Here is a 25,315-nt window from a genome sequence, read left to right on the forward strand (position 1 = left end):
AGGAGATCTTTTTGCCTTTAGAAACGTCCTACAAATTCTGAAATGAGACATATTAAAGTGGGTTCCCCAAATTTGGGGGTGGATTTAAAATCAGCTATAAATCTGGATTCTACCATATCAGTAGGAAAGCAATTATACACCATTTCTTGTTAGTGAACGGAATTGAGTAAGATGGCATCATTCTTCTTCCAAATCCTTCTCTTGAAAATACCTGAGCAGTAACACTTAGCATTGCTTCATTTTAAATAATGAACCCCAGACACTTTTCCTGTTTGGAATGATATTGTTTTATTCATATAATTCACAAATAATTAGGCAATACCTCAAATTCAATCTTGCTATGTAAGCAATTTCATAACCTACCCTATAACAGTCAGAAGGTTTTTTTAAAAAAATCATGGTACAGTATGAAATACCATGGTAAATACAACTGAGTGTAGATTACCCAGGGTGTCAAAGGGAGCTGAGGACAACCAAAATGGATCTGTTCCTCTGAAATCCCACTTTAAAAAATAAAATAAAATGAATATTTGCATGAGCTTCATGAAAAAGGTAATGCATCTGCCAGTCATTTCAGTACAATTTTATGAAGATGTTCTATACAGAATGTGCACATTTTCTTCCCTTGAATCACTTTATTTGCTTAATAACCAGTCACATTTGCTCCTTTCACGCAAATCTTTGTTAATTCCTTTCAGCTAGGTAGAGAACAAAGCTGATAATCCAAGCCCCAAATTCAATCATTGAAAAATGAAGAAAATATAGCTTTGTCCCCTTAAAGCAGGGGTCTCCAACCTTGGCAACTTTAAGCCTGAAGGACTTCAACTCTCAGAATTCCCCGGCCAGCAAAGAAAGCTCTCCAAGCTTAAAGTTGCCAAGGTTGGAGACCCCTGCCTTAAAGCAATCAAAAACACACTCACACACAATCCTATTGCAATCAGACATGCAGAAATACAACCAGTGAATTCTGCACTTTCAAAGTTTAGCTGAATATTGTGAGCATAGTCCAGTATAAACCATCAAGGAATAAATCTCCTCAGTTCTCCCTCTCCAAAAAGATCCCTTTTTTATAAGCATGGTGGTTGGAGATGAGAAGAAACTCTGAGAAGAACAGTCCAGCCCATATGAAGGTCATCAAGTTATATAACGTTGCTGGTGACATGCTTACATCCATGAATTCTTATCAAATTAATTCATTCCCTCAAATTCATTCAACCTCCCTGCCATCATAGCCTCATTATAAATTCTTTATGTATGATAAAATTATTCACACATTTTTTTAATTACAAATCTTACTATTGTTTTTTTTTTCATGAAGCATGCACATCTGCATGAGGGAGAAATCGTTACATTTAATGTATTTTGTCAAGATTAGGCTGAAGTCATGTACACTGCCTTCTAAATAATATTCAAATGCGTGAGAGCAGTTTAATGCAAGCATTTTTCAATCCCTTTCACTTCAGTGCCATTCAGTTCAACAGGACTGAAAAAAGTTGACTTACAACTCATTTTCTTTAAGAAAACCGTTATCATAAAACAAAATGAATAAGTTAAAACGTATTCACAGTACAAGTTTCCAACTAAACTATTCTGTTTATATAAACAAAACAAAAAAAATCCCCTACCCAGCTACAGAAATACAGTTCTTTAATTAAATGAAATATGCAGTAGCAAAGGGAAGAGGCAAGAACCTAAAAAGCGTGTCCCAATCATGGCAGCTTTCAGATGTCTGAACTCCAACTCCCAGGCGGAAGGGACTGGCTGGGGAATTCTGGGTGTTGAAGTTCACACATCTGAAAGCTGCCAAAATTGAGACACATTGTCTTAAAAGAAAGGAAAGAAACACAGGACATCAATTCAAAATGTTTAACACTGCAAGATATTGCAATATGAGCTCTCTCTGATAGTGACCAGACTCTCCATCGGAGCAATGGGAGGCGGTTCCTGAAAGAGAGCGCGAGAAATGAATACTGCGTCAAGAAGCAGGCATGCACTTGCCGTGATCATTCAATGCATTCAGCGATTTATCTCTAGATGGTGGCGTAACACAAGAACCAGGCAGTGTTTCCAAATCAAACCATGGGAATGGCTACAGGTTGATCAAGCTTTCCGAGGCAGCGAAGTGAGGGCATAACGCCATATTCGGATTCTGCAGCTGCCTGATAATCCGTTTGTGGAATTTCTCTCGCACCCGATTGAACTCCATTATGTCCAGGGGATCCTCTTCAATCCAGAATTTATGAAATTCATGCATCAAGTAGCCTACGGGGACAAAAAAAAAATCAACGGATTTTTAAAATTCAAGTGAATTGGGGTTTTCTTTTGGCGCATACACAGTTTTGCTATTCCTCTTCTAAATGTAACCTAATCCAAATCTCATTGAATGCTATGACTTTCTTTGGCAATAGTATGGATGTGGGAGAATACGAACTGCAGGGAGAAAAGGAAGCGCTGCTGAAGGCAAGTCAGCCCAGATGGGTTCTTGTAAATCTCTGCCCTCATGCACACAAGACAGGTGAAAAGGGCTCATTTGGGGGAAAAAAAACCATGTGCTGCATGTTTATAAAAATGCAGATAGAATTACAGACATTTTAATGGTGCAGTATTTTAGTGCAGGGATCTCCAACCTTGGCAACTTTAAGACTTGTGGACTTCAACTCCCAGAATTCTGGGAATTCTGGGAGGTGAAGTCCACAAGTCTTAAAGTTGCCAAGGTTGGAGACCCCTGTTTTATTTATTTATTTTATTTTATTTTATTTATGTAATTTATATGCCGCCCTTCTCCCGAAGGACTCAGGGCGGCTTACAGGAAAAACATTCAACAGAACGAAAAATTACATAAAAATTAAAATCCAATTAAAATTTGATTAAAATTATTCCAATGTAAAAATCACCCCAGCGGATCAGCCCATTTGATGAAAGAGCCACATCTTCAGTTCGCGGCGGAAGGAGAGGAGGTCAGGGGCTGTCCTAAGCCCGGTGGGCAGCCCATTCCAGAGGGTCGGCGCTCCCACAGTGAACGCTCTGCCCCTGGGAGCCGCCAGCCGACATTGTCTGGCTGACGGCACCCTGATGAGGCCCGCTCTATGGGAGCGCACAGGACGATGGGAGGATGGCAGGAGATGATCCTGCAGATACCCCGGGCCTAAGCCATGTAGGGCTTTATAGGTGAGCACCAGCACCTTGAAACGGAGCCGAAGGACCACCGGCAGCCAGTGTAGCTCGCGCGGGAGAGGTGTCACACGTGAGTAACGAGAAGCCCCCGTAACAACCCGCGCGGCCGCATTCTGGACTAGCTGTAGCCTCCGGGTGCATCCCAAGGGCAGCCCCATGTAGAGGGCATTACAGTAGTCCAACCGAGAAGTAACAAGGGCATGAGTGACCGTGGCAAGGGCATCCCGATCTAGGAAAGGGCGCAACTGGCGCACCAGGCATACTTGTGCGAAGGCCCCCCTGGTCACGGCCGTCAGATGATCTTCTAAAGATAGCTGTGAATCCAGGAGGACACCCAGATTGCACATCCTTTCTGAGGGAGTGAGTACCTCCCCTCCTATCACAAGTGATGGGGCCACTAGATCACGAGATGCCGGTATCCACAGCCACTCAGTCTTGGATGGGTTGAGTCTGAGTTTGTTTCTTCCCATCCAGGCCCGTTTTAGTGCATGTAATTACCTTTTCACCTTTCCCAGGTGCCCCCCCTTTTTTAATCAAAGTCCCAAAGGTGCTTTTTCGAGAGGGACCTGGACTTTCTGGTTTTTCTGTGAAGATGTTTTGCTTCTCACCCAATAAGCTTTTTCAGTTCTGAAGCTCTTTCAGCTTCTTGGATGAGAAGCAAAATTGTCTTCAAAGAAAAACCAAAAAGTCCAATTGCCTCTTGGAAAAAAAAGCACCTTTGGGACAACCATGACCTGGATGACTGAGAACCTCCATACTTTTCATTATCAAAGGTACTGTATTGTGCTTCATCCCAAGAAAAATGTTTTTTTCTTATCATTCTTATCATTACTATCTCTCCAAAAGGCCTTGATTTGTTTCTTCAGTGCAATTTTTCTAGGTAAGAACAAACCAAACGCAAACGGCTAAGTTATTGTTTTAAACCATCATTTTAAACTGTGCATTTCAACACTGCATTTGCACGAACCTATAATCCAAGCATATAAACTTGGAAAAAATGAAACAGAAGCCTGCAGTTGGAATTCTGGCAGAGCAAAAACTCAGAAGTTACAAGGATTAATTTAAAATTTTAGTTTCTGGTAACATGTGGCTAGGTGTTCTGCCCTGGCTACGGATCCCAAAGAACACAGCACACACAAAGTTTGTACAAAATTTAATTTACTAAAATAACTCAGGCTTTTTCAAAACAAAGGCTGTTAATAAACTTTAATAGCCTACAAGAAATCAAAGATAAAGTAATCACAATCTTACTAAGGTTGGCAGAAAGCCCAGAAGCAATTTGCAGAGAATCCAGATGCGAAGTAGAGTGAACTAAAGTTGTTCCCTACAAATTGCTTCAGTTGGCGTTCCTCCTTAAATAGGCTAAGGGAATGGCCAATTAGCCCCAAGCCTTACTCCCGAGGAGACTTCCTCCTGAGGAGCCACTCCTGCCTTTTGGCCGCTCTGCGCACCCACGCATCGAGAAGAGGCTCCTCCTCTTTGTCCTCTTCACTTAAAGGAGCTTCTGAAGGCTCTGGCTGAATCCCTGCCTCTGGGACCACATCTTCTCCAGCCTCCTCATTGTCTGATTCGAGCGCCAGCTGCACAGGCTGCTGGCGCAACACACCAGCCTCCTTGCTGTCAGAATCAGCTACAATCCACACAGGCCGCTGATGGGCCACAACACAAGGGGGGGAAAAGCCTGTGTTTTTTTTTCTCAAAGTATGTTTGCAATGGTGTTCCCCAGCTTTACCCAAATAGCAATAAAAAGAAAACCTCCACAACTTGAAACTAGCGATGTTATCCTTTTGAATGTGTTTTTTTCCCTAGGAGAATCTGTCTCAAACTAGCAAGGTAAACAGCCTCCAAAAGTAGCCAAAGAGCATATTTTGAGTAAACAGTATAAAACCAAGGATATGAATGCAAAATGTACATCTGTAGCCACTGTTGTGCACTGGAATTTTCAGCCCAGGTATGACAGCCATTTCAATCAGGAAAAATGAAATATAAATGCTGAACCAATAGTTCTTCCAAGAGATCAAAAGGTCCCAAAATATATTACAGTATATAAATCGGTGTTTCTCAACCTTGGTAACTTGAGGTTGTTTGGACTTCAACTGCCAGAATTCCCCAGCCAGTACTGACACACACACACACCAGTGGTGGGTTGCCCCTGATTCAGACCGGTTCACAAGAACCGGTAGTAAAACTGGCGGGAGGCCCTTCCCACCCCTCTGGATGTTGTCATCGGTGATCTGCGCATGCACAGAACCTTCTGCGCATAAGCAAGGTGCGCACATGAGCAAAGCGAGTATACGCGATCCCATTGCAAACCAGTAGTAAAGGTAAATAGAACCTACCCCTGACACACACTCCATTTGGCAGGTTTATAATTAGTAGTTTTTGACTTGATCGATCACTTAATGACTATTTGAAGTTCTGTCAGATCCCAAAAAACCTACTTACAACCCAGATTCAAAGTTCTGATAGACAGGCCCCCACACAGTCACATTACCATATTTTGGGTGCTTGGCACCTGGCCTGCATTTGCAGCTATATGCAGTGTCCTGACATTCCATAACCAGGATTTATGACTTTTTGCTGGTGTTTACTTGTGATTTCTGGCACAAAGCCTCCCAGAGTAATTTGGTTACGTTGGGTGGCTATAGAAACTGAATGAATGAATGAATGAATGAATGAATGAATGAATGAATGAATGAATGAATGAAACCTCAGAGTGAGCCATGGGCTCAACATTCATTTAATGACCATGGCATTTTGCTGCAAAAAAAGGATTGTAAAATCAGGCTCAGTCATATGGTGACCTGCTTAATGACCTTCATGACTTGCGACCATAATGGCAGGTTCAATTATGGCCGTTAAGTCAAAGACTACCTATACACATGTTCCAATTTGAAAGCACTGTATCCATCAACCTTTTGTATTTAGCAATTTTAAATAAATAGAAATTTGGAGAACCAAAAATTACTGGTGATGGCTAAGCGTCACACAGGAACACGCAATAAAAGCCAGTGGGAATGAATGAATGCAAAATTAGTCAGAATTTGACCTGATTACTGCAAAGCAACATTAGTGTATTTGACATTAGTCAAAAGGAGACTTTTTTGAAAAAACAACAACAACTGAAATGCATGACTTCTTTCTCTTGAAATCTGGCTTTGCTTAGTGAATGGAAGCAATCACAGCTTGAGCTGAAACAACAAAGGAATTCTGCGATATGTTGAAATCCTGAGATAGCCAAAGTCCATGTTATTATAGAAAGAGTAAGGAAGGGGCAGAATTGGAAGACAAGAGTTAAAAATGGTGGCAGAAATAAACAGCACCATCTGCTGGCCTTGGCAAATCATAACAACGTGTTGTCTTAATGTCACATTTGGGTAAGTGGTCCTGAATGATGTTAAAAATTCCCCAACACTCACAAAGTATTTAATCATCAAACAAAAGTGGAATCTGGGGGACATTTCAAAACTGGGTGGGTTTTTTTTTTTTGGAAGACAGGTCAACTTTAGCCAACATGGGGAAAATGTTCGTTTTTTTAATGAGATTTTGCATAAAACAAATTGGCTTATTTTTCTTGAAACAGATTTATTCCTGCCGAATATTGGTCATTCTAAGAACTTAATATTAGTTTTAATATATTTCATCAATGGAATGCAACAACATCATTGATCCTTTGTGAATTGAAGAAAAATTGTACACACGCATGCATACACAAGTGCAATCATTCTCTCTTACACAGATAAATCCCCCCCCCCCACACAAATACTCACAAAATGTTTGCTGGAAATGGGCCAACGTTGGCGCTTCTGGAGCAACATTGTAGAAATGTGTCTTCAGAGCACCGCTCACAAGCAGGTTGTATGCAAGTTCTGTTATGTTGATGCCAACAATAGCAAAGGAATATCTGCAAGAAATATAGAAATGGGATTGCAAGGAATGAAACTAAGACATCTAGAAAATCCACAGTCATTTCTCTCTATCCAAACAGTTCCTTTTTTCAGCTTCAGTTGCATGCCATTACGAAAGTCTGAATTTGCCATCTTTTGGGGAATGTCTACTTCCTGCCTCATACTTCCCCCCCCCCAATATCATAGCATGATTGGCAAAGAGTATACAGGTAGTTGTCAACTTACAACCATTCATTTAACAACTGCAGTTATGACAGTGCTGAAAAATGGATTTACAACCAGTCCTCTCATTTATGAACACTGTTGCATCTTTGCAGTCACATATCCAAATTTGAGAGCTTGGCGACCAGTATCTAATTATATGGTTACAGCATCACAAGTTCATGTGATCACCATCTGCAGCCTTTTCAGGGGGTGGGGTGGGAAGCTGGATTAACATAATAATCCAGTCCCATAATAATCCCATAATAATCCGGAAATTGGCAAACGGGCCGTTTTTGGCCTCTGGAGGGCCTCCCGGGGGTGGGGGTGCGAAAGGCTGTTTTTGCCCTCCCCAGACTCCTAGAAAGGCTCTGGAACCTGGTGAGAGAGAAAAACAGGCCTACCAGGCCATTGCATGCCAGGAGTGTGGGGGGGCGGTCATGCACACGTCGGGCAGGGTGCATAGAATTATGGGTATGGGCACACACACACCTGACACCCCCCCCCCGCTCCTGGTACACAATGGCAAAAAGGTTAGCCATCACTGCACTAGACTATGCTCACTCCCCAATAGAAGGCAGCATGGAGTTTATTAAAATCAACACCTAAACAGTGTTCTTATCACATTGCACATCTTATTTCATCAATGCCTTCAAAAAACAAACTGTATTTCTGGAAGATAAAGAAATCTCCTTCTACAATTTTATGGGAAGCAGGGCCAGCAGGGATTTAATTACAAAATTATCAGCAAATGAGGATGACTGTAATGAGATTTCTCATTTGGAATGCGGCACTTACCCAATAGCTTTATCAAACTTTTTCTTCTCCCACTCAGTCTTGCTAAATTTGCTGAAAAAGTTAAATAAAGGAATGGTTTACAAATGAAAAACAGTTTCCCCCCTAAAGTATGCCACCTCAATGGAAAAGCTAATTGGGTTGGTAGCATTTTATTCTGTCTTTTGAGTTGGGCTTTTAAGTTGTTTATCTCTGAAGCCAATTTAACTTGTTTGTCTTATAAACCTATCAGTATAATATACGTCTCCGTGTTAAAATGTTTCTGAGACTGATCCTCTTTGTGTCAGAGACACTGATCCTTCAGGCAGCCTAAAAATTAGAGTACACTAAGGAGAGGGGAGAAAAAATGTAAGCGTTCTATATTTCTTTCCACATTTTTGCAAGTCTGACTGCAGCCTAAGGCAGGTAAGACAAATCACTTGAAAAAGTAAGAGAAAATGACATTTTCTTATTGGAAGGAGAAAAGAGGAAAATGTACTGCCTTCATGTGGAATTGCTTTTAAAATATTTGAAAACTAGTTTACATGTGATGTCCCACATTCCCTGATAATGTATTCATCTGATTTTGAAAAGTAAATTCCCCTAAATCTGGATGGGAAATCGCAGTTCTCAGTATCATTAAAAATAGACCAAAAATGGTCAAATAACCCATAATCCCTTAAATCAGGGGTTCCCAACTGCTGGGTAATGGCCCACTAGCAGGCCGTGGCCTACTCACAACCGGGCCACGTGAGCTCAACTATCAATCATGTGGCCCAGTTCTCCCCTCCTCTGGGGTCACCAAACTGCCTTAAGCAAGATAGGCTGCATCTCAGGAGGCTTCTTATGTGAGAAGGTTGTTAAAAGAGAAAGGAGTGATTTTGAATCTATTTTACTTCCCCCCACCATCTTAACCTGCCTAAAAGGAAAATAAACCCAGTTACAGAGTTTATAGATAGATTGTAATGTAATAACTTTCTCTGGATTACTGGGGGGGGGGGGTAAGGAGGGGCACTAAAATGGAGAATATTATTACAATTTGTCTGACAATTATTCAACACCTTCCTGGAAGAAAAAGTAACTGGGAGTGAAGAAAGAAAAGCTTCTCATTGGTGAAATGGTAGAAATTACACTGAGACATTTTGGATAGTTAGAGTTAATATTAGAAATGCTCAGTAGTGCTTCAGCAGGGGGTCGGACTCCAAGGTTCCTCCAACTCTGATATTCTGTTTCTAGATTTCTAAACCTTCAGTTAGAGGAGATGTATTTACAATTTCCTTTTAACTTTTAAACATCAATAACCCCCAAGGATATTTGTAGCTCAGGATTGAACTGTGAGGTCCTTGATGCTCTCTGAACTTGGTTGTTTTCTTTCAGACATTTCATTACCGAACTAGGTAATATCATCAGTAGCTCTGATTATATGACCTAGTTTGGTAATGAAATGTCTGCAAGAAAACTATCAAGCTCAGAGAGTACCAAGGACCTCAGAGTTCAATCCTGAGCTACAAATATTCTCTTCTGTCAGCTTGTTTTTAGAGGCCCATAGTCAACTGGAGTTAGGTGCTCTACCTAGCTAATTTCTCTCTCCCCCCTCACCCCACCCTCCCTCCTTCATGGATATTTTTTATTGGAGAATTACATGCATGTCTGCAAAACCAATTCTGAATTAAAATCTCTAGGACAGACACATTCAGACAGAATAATTGGAAGATTTGAAGCTCCTGTTTGTCTTTTGGAAGTTGAAGTATGACTTCATCTTGTTAGGTGGAAAGGAGTATATTCTGATTTCTAATAAAGTCTAATTTGTCCTCTAACATAGACAAATAGGCCAGCATTTTCCCTTGAAAGCAAAATTAGCAAGTCACATTCAACGTTCAATATATTTCTTCAATATAATTTTTTAATCCAGCATTCTCAGCTATTGCCTTTTTTTTACAAAAATAAGAACTGGAACTATATAGTATACTATAGTAGAATTATTAATTGATATGTTACAATGCAATGTAATTGTGGGGATATCTGAGGTAGATATCTGAGGGATTCTCTTTCCTGCTCTGAACCTGCTTTGTTATTTCTACCAATAAGAAAGGTCCTTTTGAAGATGTCCTGCTGCCCCTTCTCCTGTTTACCTCTCATCTGATCCTCAGGAAGTGCCCCAGAAGTCAACCCAACTGTAGGACTTGAATAAAAGTATCCCCACTTGAGGGGACTTACAAACAGGTATGAGAGGAGATCATGGAATCTACTCAAACCTCACAGATGAATTAAAAAATCCTGAAACGAAGAAGAATGCTGATGCTGTTGAAACTTCTAAGCAGAAGTTTCTCATATGATTAGGGCAAAATATAGCTTTCTATAACTTAAATCTATTAGATGAAGACCTGCCCTCTTAGAAATAAGACTTTGCATTTTTTTAATCTGAGAGATCTTCAGAATATTTACACTTTTACATACACACACTTAAACTTACATCATGTCATCCTCTTCAGCCTTATCTGTGGTAGGGAAAACATATTTCTTTCTTTCAACCTTTGTTTCTTGGTTCTTTTTATTGCCTGACCTCCTTCTTTGTCCTCACTTGCACCTAGAATATGCAATCACTCCTTTCTCCCTCACCAAGGTCTTCTTGCAAGGAAGCTTTCAGGGTCTTTAATAATATTAACAATAAGCATATTGGATGCAATGCCAAAATAACAGGAGCACCACTTGAATACCATCAGCATTGACATTATTAGTCAATTGCAAAGGCAGCTTTACTTGGAACAGCTTACATCATTGGATTATACCTTTAACATTACTAAACAAAATGGGAGTGACTCGATAGGTGAACAAAAATGCCAAATCCAATCTAAACACCTGGTTGTCTGTGCGACCACTACCACAGTAATTAATTTATATAACGTCTGACTTTCAGTGGAGCCAACTTCTCAGATTTTGTTTTAGTTTATCCCTCTGGATCTCCTTTACGTCTGTTTCCAAACTTTAGTTCAAAGCTTATAAAATAGAAAAGAAATATATGTATATATACCTTATTTCCTCTTTAGTGATTTCCCTTGATTGTGAAAGATGAAAAAAGAAAAAAAAAAGAAGTAAAAAAAAGTCTAAACGTGGATTCATGTTCATGATTTATTAATGAAATAAATATGTCAAAGCAAGGCATTTTATCCCATCCTCGCCCCAACCCCCAAGTAAAAGAATGCAAGAAAAGCAGAGTATTTAACATCAAGAAAAAAATAAAAAAGGATGCAAACTGATCTTTCAAATGATTTATTAGATGCTGTTTCTAATTCCAGCTTCAAACATTACCTATATTTGGGCTGAAGAGAGTCTAAGAGGATTTGCTGAGCTGCAGGTCCATCATTCTCAGCAAAGTATCTATAAGGGAGAGAGAAAAACACATATACATGAAAGGTATATATATTTTCAACATCTGGAACATCTGGATATTCATAGAATGAATAAACAAATCACTTTGTGTGTGTAAAAAAACTGAGACCTGTTCTTTCCACTGCACCACACACAATGGAATAAATGAAGTATACGCTCCTGTTAAAAATGATCTACCCCAGTGATTCTCAACCTTTGGTCTGAGGACCCCTGAGGGGGGGGCTTTTAAATTGGGGTATTTTAAATTTCTGGGATTTTAATTGGAGCCTAATTATTTAATGATTTTAAATTTTAATTGTTGTCGTGTTTTTTGTGTTTTTAAATAGGCTGTACACCGCCCTGAGTCCTTCGGGAGAAGGGCGGTATAGAAATAAAATTATTATTATTATTATTATTACGATGTCATCATGGGGGATCCATGAGGCTTGAAGAAATGTTATGATTTAAATCTTGAATGAAGTCTTGGAGGTCCATGGCCACAAAAAGATGTTAAGGAGATCCATGGTGAAGAAAAGGTTGAGAACCACTGATCTAGCCAAATAAGACCCTGTCTTATATTTTTTTTTGAACTCTGAAATAAGCGCTTGGCCTTATTTTTGGGGAGGTCTTATTATTTTGGGGCGCATGGAGGAAACCAGAGGAAATGGCGGGGACCGGCTGCACATGTGTTTAAATATTTTCGGGGAGGGATTATTTTCGGGGAGGTATTTTTGCGCTCAAAAGCTCGATTGGGCATTTATTATCAGGGGATGTCTTATTTTCAGGGAAACAGGGTATGAGCACCATGGGTGGAAAAGGCAGAGATCTGATAATCCTATTAAAAAAACTGCTGACATTGTAATTGTTGTGTTTTAAAAACTAAACCCTGTTTTCCTACATTGTAGGTGCTGTTGTGTTGATTTAAAGAAATTATCATCTACACAGGGACAAATAGTTGCAATGAACTGAAGTCAGACTACCCAAGTGTTTGAAGAATAATTTTCTTAACAAAGGCTAGATTTTTTTTCAAAAAAGAAAAGAAAAAAAAAGAAAATACAATTTCTACCTTTTAATTCGTTACGTGAAAGAAACGAAAATATACTTACAGCAAGTTATACAACCCCAGGAGCCCCATTCCTCTAAAATCTGTTTTAGGATCATCACCTTGGAAACCAATTTCACACCACTGCTTGGAAATCCGAGCTTCCAAAGGAGAATCAGGTTTCAAGCATTTCCATAGCTTTGAAAGTAAAAGAAAATCACAGGTCTGTTATAATACATTTACAAAAAAAAAAAAAAATCTGACCTTATCAGCTTTGCCTTCATTGATATGCATGGTGTTGCAGGATTCTGGGGCGAAATGCCAACTAAAAATCGGCAAGGCTTTCTCCTTGACACTGCAAACATTTCAAACATGGCCCCTGGGAAATCTGATTTGCTTTAATTCAGAAATGGTGCAAGAATCCTGATCAGGCCTCCATAGTTATTTTCTCTAGCTTGGCACAAACCTCTAGGCAAAGCCGCAAATCATAGAATGGCTGAAAACACTATTAGCTATAAAGGGAATTTTTTTCTCTCCCTTATGCTAATTTTGTAAGAGCATATCAGGGCCTGTCAAAGTGGAGACTCTGCTGTTCAAAAAAAAAACCAAATATTCATGCCTCTGCCACAGTGGTGAAATCCAATTTTTTTTTACTACCGGTTCTGTGGGCGTGGCTAGGTGGGCGTGGTAGGGGAAGGATACTGTAAAATCTCCATTCCCACTCCACTCCAGGGGAAGGATACTGCAAAATCCCCATTCCCACCCCACTCTAGGGTCAGCCAGAGGTGGTATTTGCCGGTTCTCCAAACTACTTAAAATTTCCGCTACCGGTTCTCCAGAACCTGTCAGAACCTGCTGGATTTCACCCCTGCTCTGCCAGGGTTTAAGATTCAGACCCAGAATGTTGCTAGAATACCAGGCAAGTAAATGGCTATAATGTTTTCAGTTTCAGAGAACTGGTATGAAAAAAAATACTTGGTAAGTTTTCATTTACTTTGGAACTTTGTTCAAGCTATTAATTACCAGCATTTGAACTGTGTCCAGGAGCTTGTGGCAACAAATGGACTGGCTGCAAAATAGGTGTTAATCTGCTAAACCAATTAAAGGCAGGCAGGCAGCCACAATCTGTGCCAGTGGGAACCTCTGAGTCATCTTCAAGTCAATCCAGTGGAAGTGGAATTGTAGTTATCTAATTGTGAGATGATAAGAGTCTGTCATCATCATCTTCCATGCCTTCTTTTGCTTATTTGAAAGCTGTCCCAAATAACCAAGACCCCCGGGTAATGTAAAACAAAGTAAGAATAAAACAGAGAAAACTATATAATGAAAATAGAATATCATAATAATGGTTCTCTATAGTGGTTCAAGGCCAAAGACACAGGGCTAAAGGAGATGTAGGAGCTATCTAGGCTGAGCCTGAGGGTAGGGTCAAATGCATCATTAGTTTGGAATCTCTACGCCCTTGTAAGAGACATAAGTCTAGTCACCTTTGAAGTCCATTGATTCTTATCTGGCGCCAATTTGCCTTGACCATTAGTAGATCAGATTCTTGTGTCTAGGTTGCATGAAATAAAACTTGCAGTACTTTTGAACCTTATCCTGATTTCTTGCTCCTGACAAAAATCCTCTTAATGGCCTTAGGAAATTCAGGAAGGGATGGAGTCAAATGTAGCTGTGTGGTAGCATGCTCCAAACTGTGGGGGGTACTAATGAAAAGGCCTGCCACTTGACTATTGCCCTTTCAAAGAGATGGATCCACAGATGGTCATCTCTAGAATTTTGAACTGACCTGGGAGAACCAATTCTAGTACAGGATATATCCTGGTGGTCTATTGATAAGGCTTTACAGCAGGGGTGAAATGCTACTGGTTTGGTCCAGTTCAGGCGAACTGGTAGCGGCGCATGGTTTGGCGAACTGGTAGCGGTGGCAGCGCAAGGCTCTGCCCTCCTGCCCGGATGTCATTACTTCCTGTTTTTAACTAGGAAGTAAGCTGTTTTTGCGCATGTGCAGAAGGCTTTAAAATTGTGGTGCACACACTTCTGAACCGGTAGGGTTAGGATTAGTGGCGCACACATCTCTGAACTGGTAGGGAAGGTAAGTAAATTTCACCCCTGCTTTACAGGTAATGATCTGCACTCTGAATTCGGTCAGTAAGTCTACTGGCATTAGAGCAATATTGTTTTTTTTTGTTGTTGTTGTGAAAGCAGATTTGGCCCATACTAATAAATTAAATGAATTATGTTGCTTCCTTTAAAAGAAAACTTTCTGGCAGTGAAAGTTGATCAGCGTGGAGTCTCTTTACTATGAAAAGTTGTGTTCTTCTGAGAGATTTTTAAATAGAGGAAGCCATAATGAATGGGAATGGGAATGGGAATAGAGTAGAGTAGAGAACAGAATACAATAGAATAGAATGATTTATTGGCCATATTAATGCTCTCAAAAGTCAAGTTTTTTTCCATTTTATCCTTTATTTCCCTATTTCTCGTAATCTTGATTATACTAATTTTAACAATACCACATTGTTGCCTGCAGTCTTTGGAAGCTAAATAAGCAAAATCTTCCCAGTCAGTTTAGAAGATCTCCTATCACTCTATGAGTTTAGGAAAAGTTGTATAGCTAAATCTTTTTATTAATACTCTGAGCGTGTAACTTTATTCAAGGCCTTCTTAAGAGATAAAGCTCGCTTGTAAGCATAGCTCCAGCACATACCTTCAGAAGCATTTCTTCATGCTGATCCTCTTCAGAATCATATGGCTCTCGACGCAGCTTTTCCACCTCTGCAATCAGGTTTCTGTATCCGACAATCTGCAAAAGGCAGGCCTGCAGAGATACACTTAGCCTAAAATGAAAAGATAAGGCCAAGAACACAGTAAACTCAGTAATTCGGCTTTATGAGATTTATATTATTTTAGTATAGAATGGTGGCCTCTTTCTTTCTTTCTTTTTCTTTTTTCCCTGAATGATCAGCATTTTTTGAGACAATGTGTACTGCTTAAGAATCTGACTTTCTTTGCATTCTGCCTGCTTATTTCAGCAGAAAAAAAACTTTATGCATGACTATAAGGAACTTCTGGATATGCCATCTTTCAATTCATCTTTTCTGTTTTCCTTGACATTTGTCCTCACAACTACTGTATTTTTCAGTGTGTAAGACACACTCCCCTCCCAAAAGTGGGTGGAAATGTCTGTGCGTCTTAAACAGCGAATGTTGCCGAAGCCCCGCCCACCTACTGGCCCCCAGCAATTTGCCTCCCAGCAATTTGCCTCCTTGTAGTAAACAGCAAACAGCCTGGTCAACTTCAGCAAGCCTGATTTAGCGTGAGCAGCTGATTGGTGGTTGGATCTGCCTCCCGGAATACCGCTTATCAGCTGTTCCAGGCTGCGGGAATTGCCACTGCCCATCACTGTCACCGCCTATCACCGCCGCCTGGAACGGGCCGAAAATGGGATGCGCGGAAGCCAAAAATGGAGCGGGCAGAGGCCAAAAATGGGGTGCATGGAGGCAGCAATAGGCAGCAGTGGCGCTGAGCAGTGACAGTGGTGATGGGCAGTGGTGATCCCTGCAGCCTGGAACAGCTTGTCAGCTTTGGAAGCATAGGTGGTATTCTGGGAGGCAGATCCAACCGCCAATCAGCTGCTCGTGCTAAATCAGGCTGTGCTGAAGCTGACCAGGCTGTTTGCTGTTTGCTGCAAGGAGGCAAATTGCTGGGAGGCAGATTTTTTTTCTTGTTTTCCTCCCCAAAATCTAGGTGCGTCTTGGTAATGTGGGTAATATAGGTAATTTGCATCCTTCTTGTTTAAGAGGTGGCTGAAATAAATTTGTTTTTTCCTTCTTTTGCTGGGGACAAAAGAAATGTGTGTATTTTGTCTGATTGAAATAAAAACGTATGACATTGCTTTGCTTCTAAGAGAGTAACTAAGAATTGAATGTGCACTCTAAGCATTGTATATGAAATGATCATTAGATCATAAGGTAAAGTGTGATGGTAAAGAATTGGTTCCAGATTAACCCTTGAAATTAAAGAGAAGGAAGATACAAACTATTTTGAAACATGGGATTTGTTTTATCTGTGGTTAAATAACGGAAACAGAAGTTAGAACACTTAAAATTTTAAACTAAGGATTCATTTTACCATGAGGTAAAATGAATTTATTATATGTTTATTAGCGATATGATTTAGTATTAACCATTAAGTATTAATATTAAGTTGAAAAAATATTGTTATTACACTATCATTACTAATGAACATTATGATGATGATGATAATGACTATTGCTCAAAATAACTGTAACCAGACAACACACTGTTTATATAGACATTGAAATTGTTGCTCTTTCTTTATATAGTAAAAATAAAAAATTTATTTGGAAAAAAAAAGAATTGGTTCCAGGGAAATTGTGTCCGCTGTTGTGGCGCAATTAAAATGCAGTACTGCAGGCTACTTCGGAACTGCCAGCTGCCAGCAGTTTGGCAGTTCAAGTCTCACCAGCTCAAGGTTGACTCAGCATTCCATCCTTTTGAAGTCGATAAAACAAGGACCCAGATTGTTGGGGGCAATAGGTTGACTCTGTAAACCGCTTAAAGAGGGGCTTTACACACTGTGAAGTGGTATATAAGTCTAAGTGCTAATAGCTATTGCTATTGCTATTGTCTAAGTGCTATTGCTGTCTGTCAACAGCTTTAGTAGAGAAATTATTTATCCAAGATTGTGGTACTGGAGCTCATGAGGGATCATTGTCAAAGAATTACAGGTAGTCCTTGACTTACGACCACAGTTGGGACCAGAAATCCATTTGCAAGTTGTTGCAGTTGTAAGTTGAAGCAACCATGTGATGGGACTCCTTTTAGGACATTTTTCATGGTGGTCTTTAAGCAAATCACTACTGTGATCATTAAATGAACCATGCAACACTTAAGTAATTGGTTGTTATGAAACCTTCCAAATGGGACTTTTTAAAACAGAAACTAGCCAAACAGGCAGGATACGGCAACCAGTTGTAAAGGTATTTCGTTACCAAACATCCAAAATGCAGTCACAGGACCATGACAGAGGAGAATGACATTTTACAGACCTCGGAAGGATGGAAGGCTGAATCAACCTTGAGCCTGGTGAGTTTCGAACTGCCAAATTGCAGGCAGCCGGCAGTCAGCAGAAGTAGCCTGCAGTACTGCACTCTAACCACTGTGCCACCGCAGCTCTTAATACCTGTACCTTTCACAAAATGTTTGTCAAAACCTGCACTGCATTAGGAAATGTGTGGGAAAATCAACTTTAAAAGAAATTAAAGAGCGAAGTCTGATACATTATCTCCCCCAATGCCACTTATTTAAAACTTACTGCGGATTTACATCTGGGTTAATCTTTTTCAAGTCTATGATGGCATCTACTGTTTTTTCAATTGCATCTGGATGAACACTAATGGAATTTTGGAGCAACTGAAACGAAAGAATTTATCATATATCAGTTTTCTCATAGTGAAATCCACTCAAAATAAATTACTGAAACTACTATTAAATGTCATTAACAGGGATATAACCCTGATCTACTTAGGCTTGCATCATACCAAATCTTGATTAACCCCACACTGAAATATTTGTAGGGCCTATTTGGGGGTGGGGGCAAGGGAAGTTTAAAAAAAATCAAGATGAGAGCTGTATCATGTAATCAACCCCCCCCCCTTTGTACGCCATGATGCATGTTATAAAAAGGTGACCACCATTATCTTTTGTCCTCCTCGTCCCTTGGACACCCAAGTACAACAGTGTCCAATATAGATGATCATCAGTGTTCTTTTTAACCAAATAACAATAAAACAGAATAGTAATGAAAGTCTTTAATGCACAAGGAACTTTCGAATTTCCATCCCATGAATATTTGACAGCTGTCAAAAGAATACGGGTAGAAAGACCCCTATTTGTTTAGGCAAATCAATGAGCATTGATATTACCAGACTATCGATTCCTGAACCTCTAAATATCTGAGGTAAATATCTTAAAGCTATTAAGATATAGAGGTTATATTTTATTTCCTTCCTCATATTTTTCAGTTATTTGAAGGTTTTCCTTCACCCTTGTTTGCAACTCAGCTCAAATACTGCTGTTGTAATATAGATCACAGAGCTAATATTGTCGCACTCAATGAACACAATACAGAGAGAATTTTACCCACCTTGTTTTTTGAATTCCTCAATGACGTTTCTGTTGGGAAAAATATTTTTTGAAAGTTTAAATTTTTATTACAGTTTAGCATGTTTAACACTGTGGCCAATAGAACCACATAATATTTGATCAATGGGCTTTTACCAGCAAGGAAAAATGAACAAGGGAGGGATTTTATTAGGAAACAGAATTCTTACATGCATACAAAATATTTGGGGGGGAATCAATGATGTTAAAGATTAATACATTTTTTAAAAAAATAAGCTATTTGTCTGAGTTATGTAAGATAACGTTTTTATTCAGCAAGACAATCTGTGTCTCCTAATCTAGAATTCCTAAAATCTTGAGGCAGGATGGCCAGTTGGGATCCCCAAATCCCCAAATATTAGACAATATAACCAGAGTTATATTTCGGATAAACAACAGAACAAGCTAGAAGTTATTGAAGTATAGGTAGTCCCCAACTTACAACCACAATCGGAACTGGAATTTCCGTTGTAAGTTGATACAGTTGTAAAGCAAGTCATCATATGAACAGACCCGATTTTACAACCATTTTTACTGTGGTTGTTAAACAAAGCAAATGTCCATTAAGCAAATCACATAGTCGTTAAGGAAATCCAGCTTCCCTAGTTGACGTAGCTTGCTGGAAACTGGCTGGAAAGATTTTAAATGGTGATCGCGTGACCAAGGGACACTACAACTGGTTGTAAATGCAAAGTAGTTGCCAACCACCCAAATTGTGATCATGTAACTGTGGGCATGGTGTGACAGTTGTAAATTAAGAGATTGGATAACCATTTGTCTGAAATGCTATAGGGTTTCCTCTTTTATTATAAAACTCTTTTATTCTAAATGTGAAGACAGTTATAAATCACTTTTTCCAAGACTGTGGAAGGCTTCATCATTCTGAACCACCCTTAAATCAATGGTTGTAAGTTGAGGATTACCTGTATTAGATCAAGTACTATGTAGAAGGAGAATTAACGATAAGAAGCCCAAACTACACCAGAAAAGAGAACAAGTGGCATTTGTTCTATTTGCTCTCCATCTTGTTAAATTCCAGCAGGAAAAAAAGTTGGAAATTATTATGTATAGGCCAAGGAAAGTTTGTTTTTTTCCTATATCAACCACTGTTTGCTCCTAATAAGGAAACTGATGCAATAGGATAAATAAATCCAACTTGATAAAATGTTTGTTTGCTTGCTAATTTTTGTCTTCTGTTGAAAACATCTTGCCACAGAGAAATGGAATTTTATGAGAACTCTTCAGTGGCAAATTTCATTCATTGCCTTTAATTGTGATTAAGGAGGAAACCTTTTCTTAAACCATTACATCTGGAAGACAGCAGGATGAGGAAGTCTAGGTGAGAAAAACATGCTTTCCAACAAAACTCAGGTAGTCCTCGACTTACGACCACAACTGAGCCCATAAATTTATGTTGCTAGGTGAAACATTTGTTAAGTGAGTTTTGCCCCATTTTACGACCTTTCTTGCCATGGTTGTTAAGTGAATCATTACAGTTGTTAAGTTAGTAACATGGTTGTTAAGTGAATCTGGGCTCCCCATTGACTTTGCTTGTCAGAAGGTCACAAAAGCTGATCACATGACCCCGGGACACTGCAACTGTCATAAATATTAACCGGGTGCTAAGCATCTGAATTTTGATCATGTGACCAAGGGGATGCTGCAACGGTCGTACGTGTGAAAAACGGTCGTAAGTTGCTTTTTTCCCATGCTGTTGTAGCTACTAATGGTCACTAAATGAACTGTTATAACTGGAAGACTACCTGTATTCTGAAACATCAATTTTTATGATGATGTACGTATAATAAATCACTTTAAACTAGTTTCATATATAATAAATCACTTTAATCAAGGCTTGAGGCAATTAATGAACTGTCAACCAAACAAACAAGTCAACCGTTTTATGAGCATGATGAATGAAAATAAAGATCAAGAGTTGCCCTAAAGGTGCTTACCAATTTTCAAGGTTCTTTCGGCTCCGGGCTTGATATTATAGCAGATCCTTTGCAGTTCACAGCGTCCGGTCAGTTTCCGTGCCACAAATTTCAGGCAGCGCCATAAGCATTTGCAATAGAAGTACAGGCATACCTGGACAAGCATTCTGTCAAAAGAATCCTTAAAATGAGAAATCAGGAAAAACCTTTTTTTTTGATCAGCAAAATGATCCTCGGTGGCAACAACATGCCTGAACTTCACACTGAATTTAAGAACAATATTTTTTAGGACACGGCTCTAGTTAAGACTTTTTTAAAAAGTTTAGCATGGTAACCAAAGAACCACAAACACAAAATAATCATTCTTTGGTAATTGCTAGGGCTAAAGGGTATGAACAAGGTAAGGGAGACTAATGGCATGGTTTATCACACCCATGACTTAATTACTGCAGCAATGCAATTGCTCTATGTCAAGGGTGGGCAAAATGTGGCCATTTTACAACCTGTGGACTTCAACTCCCAGAATTCCTGAGACAGCCAAGCTGGCTCAGGAATTCTGGGAGTTGAAGTCCACAGGTCATAAAGGGGCCATATTTGTCCACCCCTGCTCTATGTTATGGAGGAAAACCCTTAGCGCATTCCTTATGTTTTAGAGCAGAGCAGAGCAACTCATGAGCCATAATATGCCTTTTAAAAAAAATTAAAAAACCCCTTTTTAAGAACTCTTTTTAAGAACTCTAAAAATAATATTTTTGCTGAAATGAAGAGCAAAATAAGACTGTTAAAGCTTCCCCCAAAACTTCAGCCTTATCTCCTCTGGTTTTTTCATCAAGCACTCTTATAAAATCATAGAACTGGAAGGGACTTAAAAGGTCATCAAGTCCAACGTCTTGCAGACTGCAGGATTCTCTACACCTGATATGTCTGACCTTGGAAACTTTTAAGACTTGTGGCCCCTGCCTTAGACTACAGAATGACACTACTCCCCAGCTATATTTGCATAGCATGTTTAATTTAACCACTGCCTTTTCAAGTCATTGTTCACATGGTATAATGAATTATGTAGTTAGTGGGCTGTGCAAACACAGTTCCAGTAAGGTAATTGACCTAAATTCCCTTACCATGCACCCATATTGGATGTGTTCATACAATATACTAATCCACAACCCCTGTTTCTGTAGCCCGGCACTGGGCCATGGGTGTGCCAGAAACCAATCCGCGTAAACAAGCAAAGCCCAATCCGCGCATGTGCGGGATGCAGGCAGCATGTGAAACCACGCCCACTTTGGTCCGCGGAAATCCTTTCTCCACGGAACCAGTCCCTGGTACCCAAAAGGTTGAGGGGCCATTGTAATTATCAATGGTTTACTTAACTATGGTATAGTGATTAAACCAGAATGAAAGGGGTTCATTAAGCTATAATTACACTATGTGGGTTTGTCAAAATCCTAAACTGCACAAGGGAGTTCAATTTTGGCTTAGTACTGTGTTTCCCCGAAAATAAGACCTTGTCTTATATTTTTTTGAACTCTGAAATAAGCGCTTGGCCTTATTGCCACACACTCAAAAACCAGACTGGCCTTATTATCAGGGGATGTCTTATTTTGGGGGGGAAAGGGTATATTGTACAGGCATTGTGGTTTGATTGGGGAAAAGCAGCATTGTGCCTTGATTAAATGACACTTGGTGCATGTGTGACAATTGATGTATTCAGTTAATGCTATTTTTAAAATGCTGAGTACATAAGCTATGGTTTCATAGTTTTTTTTCAAACAAACCATGGTTAAGACTAATAACTGTGATTTCAGACACAGTGCATGTAGCCAATCCTTATTCTCATGCTCTTTTTTGCCCTCTGTGTGTGCGCGCAATGTGTGAACCTAAGATTTGCTGTGGTTCATAGTTTGCAGGCTCAGGTGAATTACTGATTGACAAATGAACATAGTCATCCTCATGATCTGGGCACATGGGAGATCCTGTACATGCAGTTTTCCCCTTTGTAACATCTTTCACTGCATATTGTTTCCACATGCTGTCCTTTATAAGCACTAAGTGGCCTCTGTCATTTAAAGACGTTATGAAGCTTGCTTACATAGGAACTCCATGAACTTTAGAAAATAAGCTTGAGGCAAGGATCCATCATGTTCTGTTATTGCGCTACATTTTGTACAATACTTATAAACTGCACAATCCTAAATAGTCTCAGGCTTTGTTTATACAACATATTAGGTTAAAAATAGGGTTGGATCATTTCTGTGCATTGGATGAAGGCAGACAGGGAGGTTAATTTATGAATCAGTGTATTGGGCATACAGTAATGTAAAAGTAAAGAGTTTCCCTCGCACATATGTGCTAGTTGTTCCCAACTCTAGGGGTCGGTGTTCATCTCTGTTTCAAAGCCAAAGAGCCAGCTCTGCCCAAAGATGTCTCCATGGTCATGTGGGCCAGCATGACTAAATGCCAAATGTGCACGGAACGCTGTTACCAAAGGTGGTCACTATTTTTCTACTTGCATTTTTTACGTGCTTTCAAACTGCTAGGTTGGCAGAAGCTGGGACAGGTAACAGGAGCTCACCCCGTTACGCAGCACTAGGGATTCGAACCGCTGAACTGCCGATCTTTCGATCGACAAGCTCAGCATCTTAGCCACTGAGCCACCGCATCCGGGCATACAGACAATTAGCTAAATTCAGTATTGTATGAACAATGCTTTACAGTATTTATTGAGGCTTAATCCCTGGTAAGTGCACAAAGGGTTGCAAGCTACACAAATTAAAATAATGTGTACACTTTAAAAGGCATGCGCCAACAAGGAATTAGTTAATCCTTTCTATCTACCTCCTCTTCCAGCAGAAAAATGTACGTTGCTTAGTTCTTAAGCATGTGATTCTCAGGGGACATATGTTTTCCGCAATTATCAAGAACACATTCATGTGATAGAATTGATCTGTCTGCAGCTGGTTAAGAAACCTATGTGATCAGTGACGCTGTGTTTTTAAAAGAACCTGGTACAAGGAAATTATACCCTGTAATTATTATTCCTCAATAATAATACAGTGGAATACATATTTCACTGTATACCTAATCACACTTCCTAAGACCATTTTATTTCCAAGCTAACACTTAAAAACTGAGCTTCTTGGCCTTAGTCAAACTGCAAATTAAACTAAACAGAATTAGTAGGAAAGACCATATCACAGCCATAAACACCAAAATCGATGGTGGAACATATAACTATATTACAGTGGGGTACTACAAGGAAGTGCTACATCTTAGAAAGGTTAACTACAGGAAGTGAACATTCATTTGATGGGTACCTTTAAATGATACACTACTCCTCCATCTTAAACTTATGACATTGGAGATCTTCTTTAGGAGTAAAATGGTATTGACTTAAGTACAGTTAAGGCTGTTATCATTTCAATGGTTTATTTATATACAGTATAAATTCTTGCTTGTAGAAATCCTGCAATAAAAGCACACTATGAAATGGATTAGGTTTTTAAGATGGTCTGACTTTCCTAATTTTACCAAGATCACAAGATAATGCCCCTCTCTTTAAAACAAAACAAAACAAAACAAAACAAAACAAAACAAAACAAAACAAAACAAAACAAAACAAAACAAAACAAAACAAAACAAAACGAGTACAATTTTAATGCCAAATAATTATATTCAGAAAGGGACTCTTACACCATATGTGTATTATTGTTTTAACTTTTTAGTTGTGTCTGACTCTTGCTGACTTTTTAGGCAAGTGCTCTCCACGTTACCCTATAAAGTATAGATTCTTTCAATAGTTGGGATGTTCACGTTTGTATCAGATTTGATGTTACCAAGTCAGCATGTTCTTTGATTGCCCCTTTTTCTTGTTCTGCTAGCCATTCCTAGCATAATTGCCTCCTCCAATGAATTTGAATGCAGGACAGGGCCAAACATGGCGAGAGAACTGTCACCAGCCTAATTCTACCTCTTCTATTAACTACATTTGAATCAGTAAGAATGATAAGTTCCCCCCCCCACCCATAAATATTTGTTTCTTTTTGCCTGGATGCCATTCCCTAGAACCGTGATGGCGAACCTCTGGCACGTGTGCCACAGGTGGCACACGGAGCCATATTGGTGGGACGCGAGCGTTACCCTACCTCAGCTCCAGCACACGTGTGCGCGCTGGCCAGCTGATTTTTGGGCCTTCTGGGCCCAACGGAAGTTGGCAAACGGTCTGTTTCCGGCCTCCGGAGGGCCTCCGGGGAGGTGGGGAAGGCTGCTTTTATCCTCCCCAGGCTCCTAGAAAGCCTCTGGAGCCTGGGGAAGGCTAAAACTGGCCTACCAGACCCACCATGCCATCACATGCCAAAAGCGGGAGGAGCATGGGGGGTCGTGCACGCCTGCGTGGGGGGGCAGGGCGCATAGCATTATGGGTGTGGGCACGCACACGCGCAACCACACCGCACTCCCCCAGCTTTTGGCACGCGATGGCAAAAAGGTTAGCCATCACTGCCCTAGGAAAATAATAGCTATCCTTTTTTTCTTATTGCAGCAAATAAACCTTCAAGCTTACAATTTGAGGAACTATTTGAGAAAATTTTTAACTTGAGCTGGAAGGAGCAAGGTGGTTATTTCTTTGCAACCCACTTATATTAAAAATGGATTTTACTAAGTATATATGTAGTCATGTCGCAGAGTGGTGCAATGGCCTAGAGGTGGAGCTCTCGCCTCACAATC

General features: G+C 39.8%; 1 protein-coding gene across 2 annotated transcripts; it reads right to left on the reverse strand.

Annotated features, from left to right (window-relative positions):
- Positions 1–1,401: 1,401 nt before the first annotated feature.
- Positions 1,402–23,984, reverse strand: ELMOD1 (ELMO domain containing 1). Of its 2 annotated transcripts, none has more exons than XM_070943939.1 (11): positions 23,908–23,984; positions 20,612–20,757; positions 18,640–18,668; positions 17,809–17,906; positions 15,179–15,308; positions 12,533–12,666; positions 11,367–11,435; positions 11,089–11,112; positions 8,082–8,132; positions 6,945–7,078; positions 1,402–2,262 (listed from the first exon to the last, which is right to left on the reverse strand). In XM_070943939.1, the coding sequence occupies exons 2-11, from the start codon at positions 20,754–20,756 to the stop codon at positions 2,090–2,092; spliced, it is 987 nt and encodes a 328-aa protein (XP_070800040.1). In that variant the 5' UTR covers position 20,757; positions 23,908–23,984; the 3' UTR covers positions 1,402–2,089. The 2 variants fall into 2 exon arrangements, with proteins under 2 accessions (XP_070800040.1, XP_070800041.1); XM_070943940.1 differs by having other exon boundaries at positions 20,612–20,771; positions 23,908–23,973.
- Positions 23,985–25,315: the final 1,331 nt, after the last annotated feature.

Source organism: Pituophis catenifer, unplaced genomic scaffold (genome assembly GCF_029215685.1).
Source record: "Pituophis catenifer annectens isolate HBS135680 unplaced genomic scaffold, rPitCat1.0.hap2 SCAF_4, whole genome shotgun sequence".
Lineage (NCBI taxonomy): Eukaryota > Metazoa > Chordata > Lepidosauria > Squamata > Colubridae > Pituophis > Pituophis catenifer.

Coding starts and splice junctions, on each gene's coding strand:
- ELMOD1 (XM_070943939.1), bottom strand. CDS start 20,756: ATGCTTGTCCAGGTATGCCTGTACTTCTATTGCAAATGCTTATGGCGC. Junction 18,669..20,611: donor CGAAAGAACCTTGAAAATTG/GTAAGCACCTTT, acceptor TTTTCCCAACAG/AAACGTCATTGAGGAATTCA. Junction 11,113..11,366: donor TCTCTTCAGCCCAAATATAG/GTAATGTTTGAA, acceptor TTCACAATCAAG/GGAAATCACTAAAGAGGAAA.